The sequence below is a fragment of the Carlito syrichta genome, unplaced genomic scaffold (genome assembly GCF_000164805.1).
Source record: "Carlito syrichta isolate Samal-C Ts95f unplaced genomic scaffold, Tarsius_syrichta-2.0.1 Scaffold303575, whole genome shotgun sequence".
Lineage (NCBI taxonomy): Eukaryota > Metazoa > Chordata > Mammalia > Primates > Tarsiidae > Carlito > Carlito syrichta.
Window position 1 is genome coordinate 61,823 of NW_007247671.1, and position 14,831 is coordinate 76,653.

Here is a 14,831-nt window from a genome sequence, read left to right on the forward strand (position 1 = left end):
AAAATGGGATAAAACACTGGGGACGTCTGAAGGGCTGATAATGTCAGTCATGACCTGAACCCTCTTCTCCTACAAAACAGTGAAGGTTAAAGAAATCACCCCACCTTTTATGGAAATGGCTACTGCAAAGAACCATCTTTTCCCATATGACTTAGAGAAGACTTATACATAGATGCCCCCAGTTTACCTATGACACACAGACACAGACCCTCTAAATTTCCATTCCCCATTCTCATAATGATTCTTCATAATATCATAAATGATTAGCTCCACTGTTTGTACCCACTGACCAATCTGGACAAAACACCTGAAAACCTGACCAAAGTTTAATTAGGCTTCTCTCTCCTTTCCCCAGACCCCTGAACCCTGACCCATCTCAGCTCGAGCCAACATCAGAATGTGGGACCGCAACCTCCTTAATGACCCATCAGGAGACTCTGAGTGCAAGGAAAGATGTTTCTTATCCCAACCATCTGATCACACTACCCACTCATCTCACTCCCCATGCTTGATCCTCACTAGCCTTGTTTATTCTTCCCTATTAAAGCAAAGCCCTCTGAGATGTGTACAGACTTCACAGTCAGAGCATTCTCCCTATTACAATAATCCTCTTCCCCCTATGGCAAGAGTTTTTTCAAATAAAGTCTCTTTTCTTAAGTATGAATTTGTTTTTATTTGACAAAATAAGATATAGGCAAATAATGCAAGAAAAACAAGAGTAAATTAAACACTCTAGGAAAAAAATAACCTATTGAATAAAATCATAGTATAGATATGTAGCAAGCTTGAAATGTTGCCATGGTCTGAATGTTATCTCCCCCCAAATTCATATATTGAAGTCTTGATCCCCAAGGTGATGGTGTTAGGAGGTAGGGCCTTTGGGGAGTCATTATGTCATGAGAACAGAGATCTCACAAATGGGATTAGTGCCCTTATAAAGGAGGCCCCACCGAGACCCTTGTCCCTTCTGCATGTGATGGATGTTACAGTGAAAGATGGATGTCGATGAACCAGGAAGTGGGCCCTCACCAGATGCTGAATCTGCCGGTGACTTGATATTGGCTTCTCAGCCTCCAGAACTGTGAGAAATAAATTTTACTAGTTTATAAGTCACCCAGTGCATGGTACTTTGTTACAGCAGCCCAGACAAATGTAGTATGATTTTCAGCAACTGATGAAATCTACAAAAGATACTCTATTTGACATTAAAGCCAGAGGCTCAGGGATAGTACCAATGAGAAAGAAAGCTAATTTTCACTCATTATTGGACACTGGACGATATTCACTCAGTTATAATAATGAAGTGGTATTTAATGGTTTTCAAGTTATAGAACCAACCTATGAACCAAACAGGAAGAACCTAGTTGTGACTTCAGGACAGAAGGTTAAATTTAACTACCTTTTCCAAAGTAGAAATCAAAGTGTAGCTTTGATTTTTTTTGACTAAAAAGATGAGACTTGGAAGGAGGGGGATTTGGAAGAAAGAGGAGGGGAACTCGTACATGTATAGCACTCAAAAGCATCACTCTCATCCTTACAACAAGAAAAAAACTGAAGAAACTGAATACTAATGGTTTTTCTTGGGCCCATTAGAGAACTGAGGTCACAGAGCAAAATGTCACCCTGAAATCTGGAGAGACAAGCTCATCCAGATAATTGCAGCAAAAGCCTTTTGAGTCACAGACTGTAAGGAACACTCAGATGCTAATCTCAACAACTGGTGGAGGCTGAATGTGGACTAGTGTGAAAGTAAGAAACTTGGGGGACCCAGTGTTAGGCACCCCTAGTTTCATGGGCTTTACCTTTAGGAATCCCACCAGCTCCTCACAATGAAGATCTGAGAGAGATCACCTCATGGTAGGGAAAGGGGAAGAGCAATCCTGTGAAATATGTCCAGAACCTTCTCTACAACAACTTCCAAGGGAAAAGACTTTCCTGGAGCCTTGTCTCAGCTTTCAGGGAAGGGCAGTCAGCCAACTCCAGCCCTGTCCCAACCTTCCTGTCTTATCTAAGGCGAGGGAGGTGGGGGTGGGGGAGAACCAGGAAACCTTTCTGAAGGTTGCAGCCCACAGACTCAGTCCATTAAAAGACAGAGATTTAATCGTAAGACTATAGAATATCCCCCCCCCAATATCGTACCACCACATCAACCCAGCTCCAGCATAACAACAGTGGGTTACAATGAGAGAGCAGCAAAACACAGATTCTACTTAAGAAGAGTTCCTAGGGAAACCTAGGACATGCGGATGCTGCTAAGACACATCAGGACAAGTTATGCAGTTGTCAGATTGCTTTCTCTTTTTGCTTTTGGTTGACACAAACCCATTCTAAGTAACCCAGCCAAAGGGAAGTTGTGGAGGGTATTTCAATGTCCATGGGCTGTTTGAGTGGGTATATAGAAGGAACAAAAGCAACTTGCCAGCATGTTTTTTCAGTATTGTGAGAAACATAGTTAACATAATCAAAAAAGACCTGTTTAGCAAACTGGTCAGCTCCTCTTCCTTAAGAAAACAACCACATTCTTGCAGCACTTTCTGCATCTTGCTTATGGATATGTAGCCATTTTTGGATTTATCGATTTTGGTGAGTGTTTTGATGATGTCTTGATAATGGTCCATAAGCTTATCCCTGAAAGAGAATACATTTCAGATACATCCTAAAATCAGGAAAACAATTCTTTAAAGCAAACATTTCATGATTATTCTAATGCAATGATTTGATGGCTCATCTAAGGACTAGTTTTGAAGCTGTTTTGTAGCCACGGTATAACACTGACATTAAAAGGTATCCCAGAAAAAAATTACAAGTGTGTATCATCATCATTTTATTATTGCTATCATTAGCAAAAACTACATTAGAGAAATTACAACCTTGTCTTTTTATTAGAGCTGGGTACTTTAACAATGGAACCAATAATTTACAAATATAGTGATATTACATACAGACACGTGAAACGTGTGTTCATTCTCAATAAATATTTGTTGAGCACCTATGATGTGCCAAATGATGCTCTAGGTGTGGGAACACATCTAGTGACTCAAACAATCATCCCTAGAAGAATTCCATTCCAGTAGGGGCAAGAAGGACAGTAAATAGAAGACAGAAGTCTATTGCACGGTAGGATGGTAGGTTAGTAGGCAGAAAAAACAGCCAATTAGGGAGACTGAGAATGCTCAAAGTGGCAGTGGTTGCAGTTTTAAGCAGGGAGGTGCAGATGGGCCTCACTGGAAGCTTGACACTTAAGCAACGACTGGGATGCAAAGGAGTCAAGTCAGCTGGGGACCAGGGAACAGCCAGTGCCAAGGCTCTAAGGAGTGGAGAAGGGCCATGAGCGAGGAGTGTGGAGAGGCACAGGGGCCCGTCAGTGCTGGGGACAAGGTAGTGCCAGGTAACTCTTGCAGTTTTTATCAGGTATATTTTATTGTTGAGAAACACAGCCACCATTTCATGAACATCAATGGACACATCAGGAGCCATGCTTTTTCATGTAATTTCTCACATTTGATCTGCTCAACAACCCTGCAAGGTACTGTCATTCCCATTTTATAGACAAGGAATAGGACAGAGTCAGAACAAGACCAGACCTTTCCCTCACATGAGGGGGACAGCATTCTGCTGTAGTTTCTAGTTCCAGGGCTGATTATCTTCCAGAGTGTATACAAATCTTTATGATTCAACTTTGTAGTTTGGGAAAATCCTTCTCTGACTTCCAAAAAATTATTGTTCAGGGACAAAAAAGTATGGAAATCTCTAAGAGTAAACATTCTTGCACTTGACCTATGGTGGATAGAGTATGAATTTTATAATTTCAACTCAGCCAGCCCTCTGATAGGTTCTTCCTAACAAACTGAGCAATATGCTTGTCTGGTGGGCTCAAACTCGATCTTGGCTTTGGAGTTATTCCTTAGGCAAAAACATGTGCTATAAATTCTAAAATCTAAACCTTTGGTGGTAACTGTCTACATACTTCAGACATGCATTTGTGGAAGACAACAGTTCCTCGAGCATGCCTGGAAAAAAATAATCCATAGGAATAGAAAAGCCTGAAATCCAGGAGAGGTGAAGTACAGTGGGACTGCTGAGGTTGGTTGGTAGAGGGAAGTGGCGCGTACTTTGAAGCTACGTGGATGGTCTGGAATGGGCTCACACGACATTTGAGCACTTAATACAAATGAGCTGCGTTAATGACTCTGGGCATGTATACCAACAGCAGCAACATTCTGGATTCCCTTACAGGTGTACTTCAATTCAGTCCTATGTTACAGAATGATTACTCATCATCGTAACTATTATATTCCACTTAATCCTTCAAAATGAAAGCAAATGAAGGTATAAAAAAATCAAAACATTTTTGAGATTCATATTTTTAGAAAATTGAGACATTCAGCATTTCTTGGACTGGTTTCTAGGCAGTAATTATTTCCCTTGCAGAGTAAATATGTGCACAGAGTAAATGAGGCTTCAGAGCACAGAGCGCGAACACTGCCAACAGCATGGCGTCAGCCGACACTCTGTGATAAAGCTGCTCTGGGTCGGTGTCTGATCCCTGGTCTGGACAACAAGACAGAGGCCTGAAGAGGACACTGTCATAGCCAGTGGGATGGCCACGGAGCCCTTCACATACACAGCCTCCCCGGTCCCAGTGCTGCAAAAAACCTGCACGTCTCTCCATTTGCATTTTAGCATGGGCCCGTGTTGTGTGGCTCATTTATGTTGCTATTCTGATTCTGAATCTTCAACTGAGGCGCAAGCAAAAAAAGAACAAGGCATAGAAAATAAATGTAAGTTTAACAAAGGATTTTTCTTAATTTTTAACATGCAGGGCACTCCAAACAAAATTAATTCTCTTCGATTTAAGAGGGAAACACAAAATTTTGGTCTTTTTAATTGAACATGACTCCTAGCTATCAATTTGATCAGAGTTTCAGTATAGATGAGGAGGTTAAAAAAAAAATCCTGGAAACATTGTAACTTACAATTCATCAGAAAGACCTACTGACAGTGAAATTTAAAAACAGGTCATCCTGAAGGACAAGGTTACTTGGAAATTTTTATAAGCCAATCTTTTTGAGAAAACAAAAATTGGTCATGCATTTGTCTTCTTTACTAAGAGAGTATGGATGGATACAGCCAAGAGGGGTGGATGAGAGTGGTTAGTTAGCTGGAGCTTGATGCTCTGAAATGTATTATCTCAAGGTATACAGTTTTTTCAGCCACAGACCTATGTTCCACACAGAACAGAGACTACAGGCGGAGAACACGTGTGCTGCGAGTGCCTGGATGCGCAGTTTCTCTCCTAGAGCCTCATTACTCACAAGTGGCAGGAGAGACTAGAAGAGAAGACACGAGCAGGTAATGAGGCCAACCCTGTCTGGTAAAGATAAATTCCACTTTTTCATTAGCTTTATGGCATATTTGATTTATACCAATCTTGTGCATATTTTACTTCAAATTTCACAAACTCAATTCCCTGCCTTCAGGCTTCATAACTCAGTAACTTAGACATAATTCAGGGGTGTGTTCAAACTGCTTTTCTCTTAAACCCCACTTAGCTACCACATTTCATTCCTGTGTCCTTGGCATTCTTAATTTCCTTTGTGGATTCTTTAGCAACAACTCATTCATTCATTCAGGTGCCATGTGAGGTGGTAAGGATAAGGAACTGATTTCTGCCTTTTGAAATGACAGGCAGGAAGGAGATAGATGCACAAACAGGTAAGAGCAAGATGGAGCTAAGGCAGAGCTATATACCAGCAGGAGAGAGCCACACAGAGTTAAGGCAGAGTTATATACCAGTAGGACAGAGCCACACATATAGGGAGTGTGGATGGGTAACCACCAAGCATTAAGACTGATGTCTATTTACCAAGAAAATCTGTCTCTTTGGTGTATAATTGCATCATATGCAGCCTAATTCCTCCTGTTAAAAATATGACATGAGTAACTAGTTTTAAAATCTCAGAGCAGACACAGAGTAGTTGAATAGATTAGAAAACAAGACCCAACTATATGTTACCTATAAGGAACTCACTTCACCTATAAAGACACACTGAAAGTGAAGGAATGGAAAAAGATATTCCATGCAACTGGAAACAAATGAAAGAGCAGGAGTAGCTATACTTATATTAGATTAAACAAACGAAGTCAAAATTGCAAAAAGTTATAAAGAAGGTCATTATGTAATTATAAGGGATCAATTCAGCAAGAAAATATAACAATAGTAAATATATATGCACTCAATACCAGAGCACTCAAATATATAAAGCAAATATGAATAGATCTAGAGGGAGAGATTGCAATATAATAATAACAGGGAACTTCTACAGTTCACTTTCAGCAATGGGCAGATCATCCAGGCAGAAAACTAACAAAGAAACATCAAAGTTAGACTATACTACAGAGCAAATGGACCTAACAGACATTTATAGAACATTTCATCCAACTGCTACAGAATGTACATTCTTTTCATTAGCACATGGAACATTCTCCAGGATACACCATATGTTAGGCCACAAATCAAGTCTCAACAAATTTGAAAAAGTTGAAATCATATCAAGTATCTTTTTTGACCACAAGCGAATAAAACTAGAGGAACTTTGGAAACTGTGCAAACACATAGAAATGAAACAACATGCTCCCAAAGGACCAGTGGTCAATGAAAGAATTAAGAAGGAGATAAAACAATTTATGAAAATGGGAATACAACATACTAAAATCTATAGGACGCAGCAAAATCAATAATAAGAAGGAAGTTTATAGCAATAAATGCAACATTAAAAAACATAGAAAGACTTCACATAAACAATTTAACAATACACCTCAAGGAACTAGAAAACAAGAAGAAACTAAACCCAAAATTAGTACAAAAAAAGAAGTAATAAAGATCAGAGCAGAAATAAATGAAATTGAGACAAAAAATTCAAAAGGTCAGTGAAATGAAAAGTTTTTTTTAAAAAAGATAAACAAAATTAACATACTTTTAGCTAGACTAAGAAAAAAGAGAGAAAATCAACATATATAAAATCAGGGATAGGCTAGGCACAGTGGCTCACACCTGTAAACCCAGCAATTTGGGAGGCTGAAGTGAGAGAATTGCTTGAGTTTGATACCAGCCTGGGCAACATAGTAGGCAACATAGTGAGACCTTGTCTCAACCAAAAAACCAAAATTTATCCAGGTATGATGGCATACACCTATAGTTCCAGCTATTCAGGAGGCTGAAATGGAAGGATCACCCTAGCCCAGGAGGCACTCCAGCCTGGGTGAGAGAGTGAGGCACCTGACTCAAAAATCCATAAAATGAAATAAAAATCAGAGATAAAAAAGGAATAATAACTGAGGCCTCATATATATTTACTGTTGTTATGTCCTCTTGCTGAATTGACCCTCCACTAAGATATGACCCCTTCTTGCTGAAATGTCTGTTTTTACAATTTTGACTTAGTTTGTTTTGGTTAATATAAGATTATATAATAACCTTCTTTGTCTCTTTTTACAGTTTTGCCTTAAAGTTTATTGTATCAGATATAAGTATAGCTACTCCTCTTTTATTTGGTTTCCAGATCAATAGAGGCTATTATGGACAATTTAAAGACTATAAGTCAACAAATTGGAAAATCTAAAAAAAAAAAAAGTGGCACAATCTGTCAGGCTTGAACTATAAAAAAATAGAAAACCTGAACAGACCAACAATAAGTAAAAAGATCAAAGCAGTAATTTAAAAGTCTCCCATAAAAGAAGAACCCAAGACCTGATGGCTTCACTGCTGAATTCTACCAAATATTTAAAGAAGAACTAATAATAATTCTACTCAAGCTACTTCAAAAAATTAAAAAGGAAAAAATACTTCCAAGCTCAATCTATAAGATACCCAAGGACACAATGGAAAAAGACAACCATGGACCATGAAAAAAGACAACTGATGAACCTGTAAGCAAAAGTTCTCAACAAAGTACTAGCAAAATAAATTCAACAACACATTGAAAGATCATTCACCATGATCAAGTGGGTTTATCCCAGGGAGTCAAGGATGATTCAATATATGCAGATTAAAAATGTGATATGTCACATCAACAGAATAAAGTACAAAAGCCATATGATCATTTTAATGGATGCTGAAAAAGCATTTGATAAAATTCAACACCCCTTCATGATAAAAATTCTCAACACAATGGGTATATCTCAACACAATAAAGGATATATATGACAAACTCATAGCTAATATCATATTGAATGAGGAAAAGTGGAAAGCCTTTCCACTAAGATATGGAACAAGACAGGACACCTACTTTCACCATTTCTATTCAACATAATACTAGAGGGTATACCCAGAGCAGTTAAGCAAGAGAAAGAAAAAAAGGGTATCTCAATTAGAAAGTAATAAGTCAAATTATCCTTGTTTGCAGATGACATATCCTTATTTTTTTAAAACAAACCTAAAGACTCTACTAAAAAAAATCTTAGAACTGATAAACAAATTCAGTAAGCTTGCAGGATACAAAATCAATATACAAAAATCAGTAGCATTTCTATATGCTAATGACAGTCAATCTGAAAGAGAAATCAAAAAAGCAATCTAATTTACAATTGCTACCAAAAATAAACTAAAATATGTAATAATTAATTTAACCAAAGAAATGAAAGGTCTCTCTAAGGAAAACCATACACACTGGTTAAAGAAATTGAAGAGGACACACACACAAAATGGAAAGATATCCCATGGTCATGGGTTGGAAGAATGAAATGAGTTGCTAAAATGTCTATATTACCCAAAGTGATCTACAAATTCAAGGAGTCCCTACCAAAATACCAATGACATTCTTTAAAAAAAAATAGAAAAAAAAATTATAAAATTTGGATGGAATCAAAAAAGATCTCCAAAGAGCAAAAAGAACAAAGCTGGAGATATCACACTACCTGATTTCAAATTATACTAGAAAGCTGTAGTAATTAAAACAGAATATACTGGCATAAAAGCAGACATGTAGATCAAAGAAACAGAATAGAGAACCCAGAAATAAATCCATGTAATTATAGCCAGCTCATTTTTGACAAAGGCACTAAGGACATATATTAAGGAAAGAACAGTTTCTTTAATAAATGGTGTTGGGAAACTGGGCATCTATATACAGAAGAATGAAACTAGATCCCCAACTTCCACCATATATAAAAATCATTCAAAATGGATTTAAGACTTAAATGTAAGAAACTACTAAAAGAAAACACTGGGGGAATGCTACAGGACATTGGTCTGGGCACAGAGTTTTTGGGTAAAGCCTCAAAAACATAGGCAACAAAATCAAAAATAGCAAAATGAGATTACATGAAGTTAAGAACCTTTTGCATAGCAAAAAAATAACTCTATTTTTTAACAAAGTGAAGAAAGACAACATACTGAATGGGAGAAAATATTTGCAAACTATCCATCTGACAAGGGATTAATAACCAGAATATATAAGGAACTCAGACAACTCAATAGCAAAAAATCCCAAAATAATTTGATTTAGAGATGGGCAAAGTACCTGAATAGACAGTTCTCAAAATAGGACATATAAATGGCCCAGAGATGTATGAAAAAATGCTCAACATCACTGGTCACCAGGGAAATGCAAATTAAAACCACAATGAGATACAATCTCACTCCAGTTAGAATGATTATCACCAAAAAGAGGAAAAGTAACAAATGCTGGCAAAGATGCAGAGAAAGTAGAACATGGTCACACTGTTGGTGGGAATGCAAAGTACTATGGAAAACAGTATGGGAGTTCCTAAAAACACTAAAACTAGAACTATTATATGATTCAATAATTCCATTACTGGGTATGCATCCAAAAGAAAGGAAATCAGTACACTGAAAAGATGCCTGCATTCCCATGTTTATTGTAGCACTATTCGCAATATCCAAGAAATGAAATCAATCTAAGTGTCCATCAGTGGACGAATGGATAAAGAACATGTGGCATATATACAAGATGGAATATTATCCAGCCATAAAAAAAGAACAAAATCCTATCAATTACAGCAAAATGAATGGAACAGGAGGTCATTATGTTAGGTGAAATAAGCCAGGCACAGCAAGACAAATATAGCATGTTCTCACTCATATTTGAGAGCTAAAAAAGTGGATTTCATGGAGATGGAGAGTGAATGGTGGTTGTTAGAGGCTGAGAAGAGAATGGCAGGGAGGTGGGAGGAGGATGAAGCAAAGTTGGTTAAGGGGCACACATACAGTAGACAGGAGGAGGCAATTGTAGTGTTTGCTAGTACAGTAGGGAAATTATAGCTATCAATAATTTAATGCATATTTCAAAATATATAGAAGAGAAGATTTGTAGTATTCCCAAGACAAAGAAAAGATAAATGTTTGAGGTGATGAAAACCCTAAATACCCTGATTTGATCATTACACGTTGTATACAGGTATCAAAATATCATATGTACTTCCAAAACATGTACAACTGTGAAATATCAATTTAAAAAATTAAAGTATACGTGGGAGCAAAATGGTCACAAAGATGGAAATAATCGACGCTATGGACTCCAATATGGGGGGAGGGGGAGGAGGGTTAGGGTTCAGAAGTATGGGGCACAATGTTCACTCTCCGGGGAATGGGCCACCTGAGACCCAATCTCCACCATTACACGATATGTAATGAACACGCATGTGTACCCCTGAATCTAAAATTCAAAAAAATCAAAAAAGAGAAAGTAATCGTATAGGCTCTCACCATCCAACTATAATACATTACAGCATCTTCTGGTCCTTGTGCATATGCACATACATTTTACATCATTCCAATCATGGTATACATCTAGGCAAAATGCCACTGCCTTTAGTCCTTTATCATCAACATTTTTCATGTTTCCTCCCAATAATTTCAGCAGGCATATAGTATTTCATATTCTTTCAGGCCACACTGTGCTAAGCCAGTGTACTAATTTAGGATTAGAATGTGTTTCCTTTGTTGTTGTTGCTGCTGTTATGCACTGCAAATCATACCTCCTAGTTGCTAAGCTGTTGGCTCCTTATCAATTATTTCTTTGGGATAAAGTCCCTAAAATAGAAGCTGTGAGTTAAAGAATGTGTTTGTTCATTTATTCAACAGATATTTACTTGGTGCCTTTTAGATGTCAGACACTGGAAAAAGTCACAAACAGCCCTATGGATCCTGCAATCTAGTCAGGTCAAAGGAGTAGCCAGGAAATACACCATATACACTAGAAAGATAATATTCAAGGTTAACCTATAAAATATGAAAGAATGATAAAAGATTGTGACTGGGTAAGGCGGAACCATTCTTTGATTCAGCACCAATTTCTAGCATCTACAGCAGTAAATGAGTATAATAATTTCATTAAAATTTGGCTGGCACTGGATGGTACATGGTAAAATGACTTTTGCTGCAAGGTTCAAGGTAGAATAGAATGTCTGGATGAATCCCACACGTCATATACACTCACCTGGCTGGTGTGTTCTTCTCTGTGCTCTGCTGCAGCTCCCTCATCTCTTCTTGTACCTGCTGTTGCTTTGTGAAATGACCCATGAAGTTGAAATAATCCTCTGCATAGGGCCGATGGACAGTTGGTGAGTAGTTAATACCCAATTTCTGTAAAAACTCTTGGTAAGTAATGTGCCCTTTCCCCTCAGTGTCGTAGCTTAAAACAACAAAAACAAACAAAAAGCTCTCATCAGTAGTCACGAAGGCATGATGAAGCTCAGAGTTTTGACGATTTCTGTATCACCTGTGAGGAGTTCAGACCCTGTTCCTTATCACTCACAGTGTGACCTGGGAGGGTCAGAAATGCACAATCTCAGGTCTCACCCCAGACCAAATCAAATCTGCATGCTAACAAGATTGCCAGGTGACTCACAGGCACATCAAAGTTCGGAAACTATTGCTCTAATCAAAAGAGTGATCACCTCACATGTGGCCTGCACCAAAGTCAGTCACCTATCATTTTGTTAGGAACACAGATCTGACTACAGAAAACGTCAGTCCCTCCATACATTCAACATTTTTTAAAAAAATCAAGTACCTACACGTAAAATAAACCATACTAAGGTTTAGAAGAAAATTCCTCAAAAAGCATATTCAATCTTAAAACTTGAATAAATGAATGCCACTTGATTCAAAGATGGTAAAATTCCCATTTTCTCTTTGAAGAGATGCCAATTACAAGCTGCCAATGAGAGAGACCAGCAAGGAAAACAAGATAAGAATTATGCCGTGTACCTTTTATGTCGTTTTCTATTATTGAGATTTTTTTCTGAATTATAACTCATTAAAAAAGGCATAATGGAGGGTTTTTATCTCCCCAACGTTATTCAAATAGAATAGAATTACTTCAATAAAAAATTTAAGGCAAATTGCCAATTTTCTTTAAGAAAAAAAGAATTTATTTTTATAGAAAGATCTTGGTCCTCATCTAATCGATAAAAATGGCATTTGTGGATGTGATTTTCCCCAGATGAACTCAGAGTTACAAGGAGCGGGACTATATTTAAACAATTTTGTGAGCATAATTCTTTCATCAAGACATTGTTGGCTATTTGACTGAACAGAAGCACAAGTAGTTTTCCTTTGAGAGGCAGAGCCTTCCTCACTCTCTTGTTAACTGATGAGATCCTGGAGGGTCTATGGAACTCACAGTCTCCTCTGACACAATAAGTCCTATGCGACTGTTTTAGTTGAATAACAATGAAGAAAACATGCTTACTTACCTGTATTCTTGTCCTTAAGGGGTAGGCTGATGGGTAGACTAGATGGGGGTAAGAAGTTTGGGTAAATGCTTCATGCACTTGCACTAAAATGTGTGGAGGATCCCAGGAGTTGGAAGGCCACCACCCTGCCCAAAGGCCTGTGGGCCTGATCCTCAGGTGCTCACAAGAGCCCAAGGCCTTTCCCTCTCCCTGCTCTTCATCCTTCTGAAGTTTTCCTTTGCTGTGTGTCTGATGTCTACCTGCCTTGTTCAGCATCCAGGCCTGTTCCTCACATGGACTCCACTTTCCAAGGGAGAGAAAGTTCCCTTTGTTGATATCTTTCCCTTCATTGATGGTGGAGCCATAGGGTGGTGAATTCTAAATCAAACACCAGCTCGCTGGCTCTGAGACCCTGGTAAGACCCTTGCCCGCACCAGGGCTCGATTCCTCACCCAGGAGCCAATCTGGGTCATCCTAGATGTGATATTTCACAAGAGCCCTGCCCTGCTACTGCTGTTACTGTTATTGATGTAACTCCTGGAGGCCTTTCCGAGTATCTGCTGTGAGTATGACCTTAATACCTGCAACCCAAAGAAGTATCACTCTACCTTTACTCAGTGAATTTTGTTCTTAAAACACAACAAAGCAACATATCCACACAAAGAGTCCTGTGGGATCTTGGTCCCTAAGGCTCCTCTCATGACTACAGAAGAACTGAGGTTGCAGGCAGCTAGCTGGTAGGGGCAAGGCCTCCAGTGAGGGTGTTCCCTGCTGCTGGCTGTGCTGAGACAGTTGTGGAAAGGAGAGTTTGCATCACATCAGGATGCCTAGAGTGATTCCAGGCATGAAGTGTTTACCCAAACTTCTTACCCAGGGCATCTCTCCTTGAACTGCACCAGGATTGTAAGTAACCTTGTGCCACAGAGTGATGGAATAATGAAACTCTGGTCAAGACACTCCCTGAATAAAGCTTCCAGGGATTTTCTACTGTGACAGGAGAGTTCCTGACAGAATGGTCCACAGCCCAACAGCTGACAAACCCCAGGCAGCAGTGTGCCGCTTTTGGAAACTTCTGTTGCCTCCTAAGTCAAAAGTACTGTGATTCCGCCTTCCTCTGAGTACCTCCAGGCATGGTGAGGATGAATGGGTTAATACAAGTAGAGACCCAGAGCAGGGTTGGATACATGGGAGTGTGTGTCGGCATGTGCCGTTGCCATTTGCCACCCAAAGGCTCCACCATGTCCTGCCTTGTCCCAGTTCCTAAGCCTGTGTCTTACCTCCCAACTAGATGGCAAGTTCCTTAAGGAGAAACTATGACTCATTCATTTTTAGAAGCTCACGGTACCCACCAACACACCTTGCACGATCTACATTATTAATTCATGAAGCATACTTCTAGGGAAGGACAGCCCTCCTGGTGTGTTACGCTCCAGGGATTACCAACAACAAAGTCTAAATCATGACACTTGAACTGAATGAAAAGGCACTTCTTAATTACTTCATTAATAAAGATCATAAACATTCTATTCTCATCACAAAGGAATAGAAGACCAGATTGTACAACTGCAACTAAAATATTGTTATGAATGTGAATAATAAGAGAGTTAATTCAGCTTACATAACCTCACCCTTCATTATATAATCCTTTGTGTAACATTTAAAAAAATCAACTTGCCTATAAAGGTTGAATTTTAAAATGGTTTAGCAACAGATGTGCCAGGAAAAATGTGCACATAAACAGAGGACCCATAAAAACTTGCATTTGCATAGAGCAATAGCCACTAATTTATGATATAATCAGATTACTCTGCCCATTTATTGTACACACAGTGACTCTGGTGTATACAAAATTTGGGTATGTTAACATTGATTGTTTTGCTTTGCTGAGGAAGTCCTTAAGTCAGCTTAGGCACTTGGCTCCAACCTAAATTTCAAAGTGCCTTTGAATGCCACTGGCCCCAGGGTGAAAGGGTACAATTAGGAGGTTTGGCACAAGCTGCACCGATGGCCCAAGCCATGCAGCAGAGGTAGACACAGCACCTTGTGCAGCTGGGGACGTGAGGAATTCTCTCAGAAGCGATCTTGGAGGGTGGTCTGAGCACTCACATGGCTGCTGTTCAGAAATGAAACCG

At 38.9% G+C, this 14,831-nt stretch overlaps 1 protein-coding gene across 1 annotated transcript in view; it reads right to left on the bottom strand.

Annotated features, from left to right (window-relative positions):
- EFCAB6 (EF-hand calcium binding domain 6) overlaps positions 1-14,831 on the bottom strand; it is a 265,088-nt gene that overhangs the window by 54,137 nt on the left and 196,120 nt on the right. Inside the window, exons 22-23 of the mRNA XM_008058673.2 lie at positions 11,460-11,654; positions 2,473-2,628 (exon numbers count right to left, since the gene is read on the bottom strand). Coding sequence (XP_008056864.1) covers positions 2,473-2,628; positions 11,460-11,654 — 351 coding nt within the window. The remainder of the gene's footprint in view (positions 1-2,472; positions 2,629-11,459; positions 11,655-14,831) is intronic.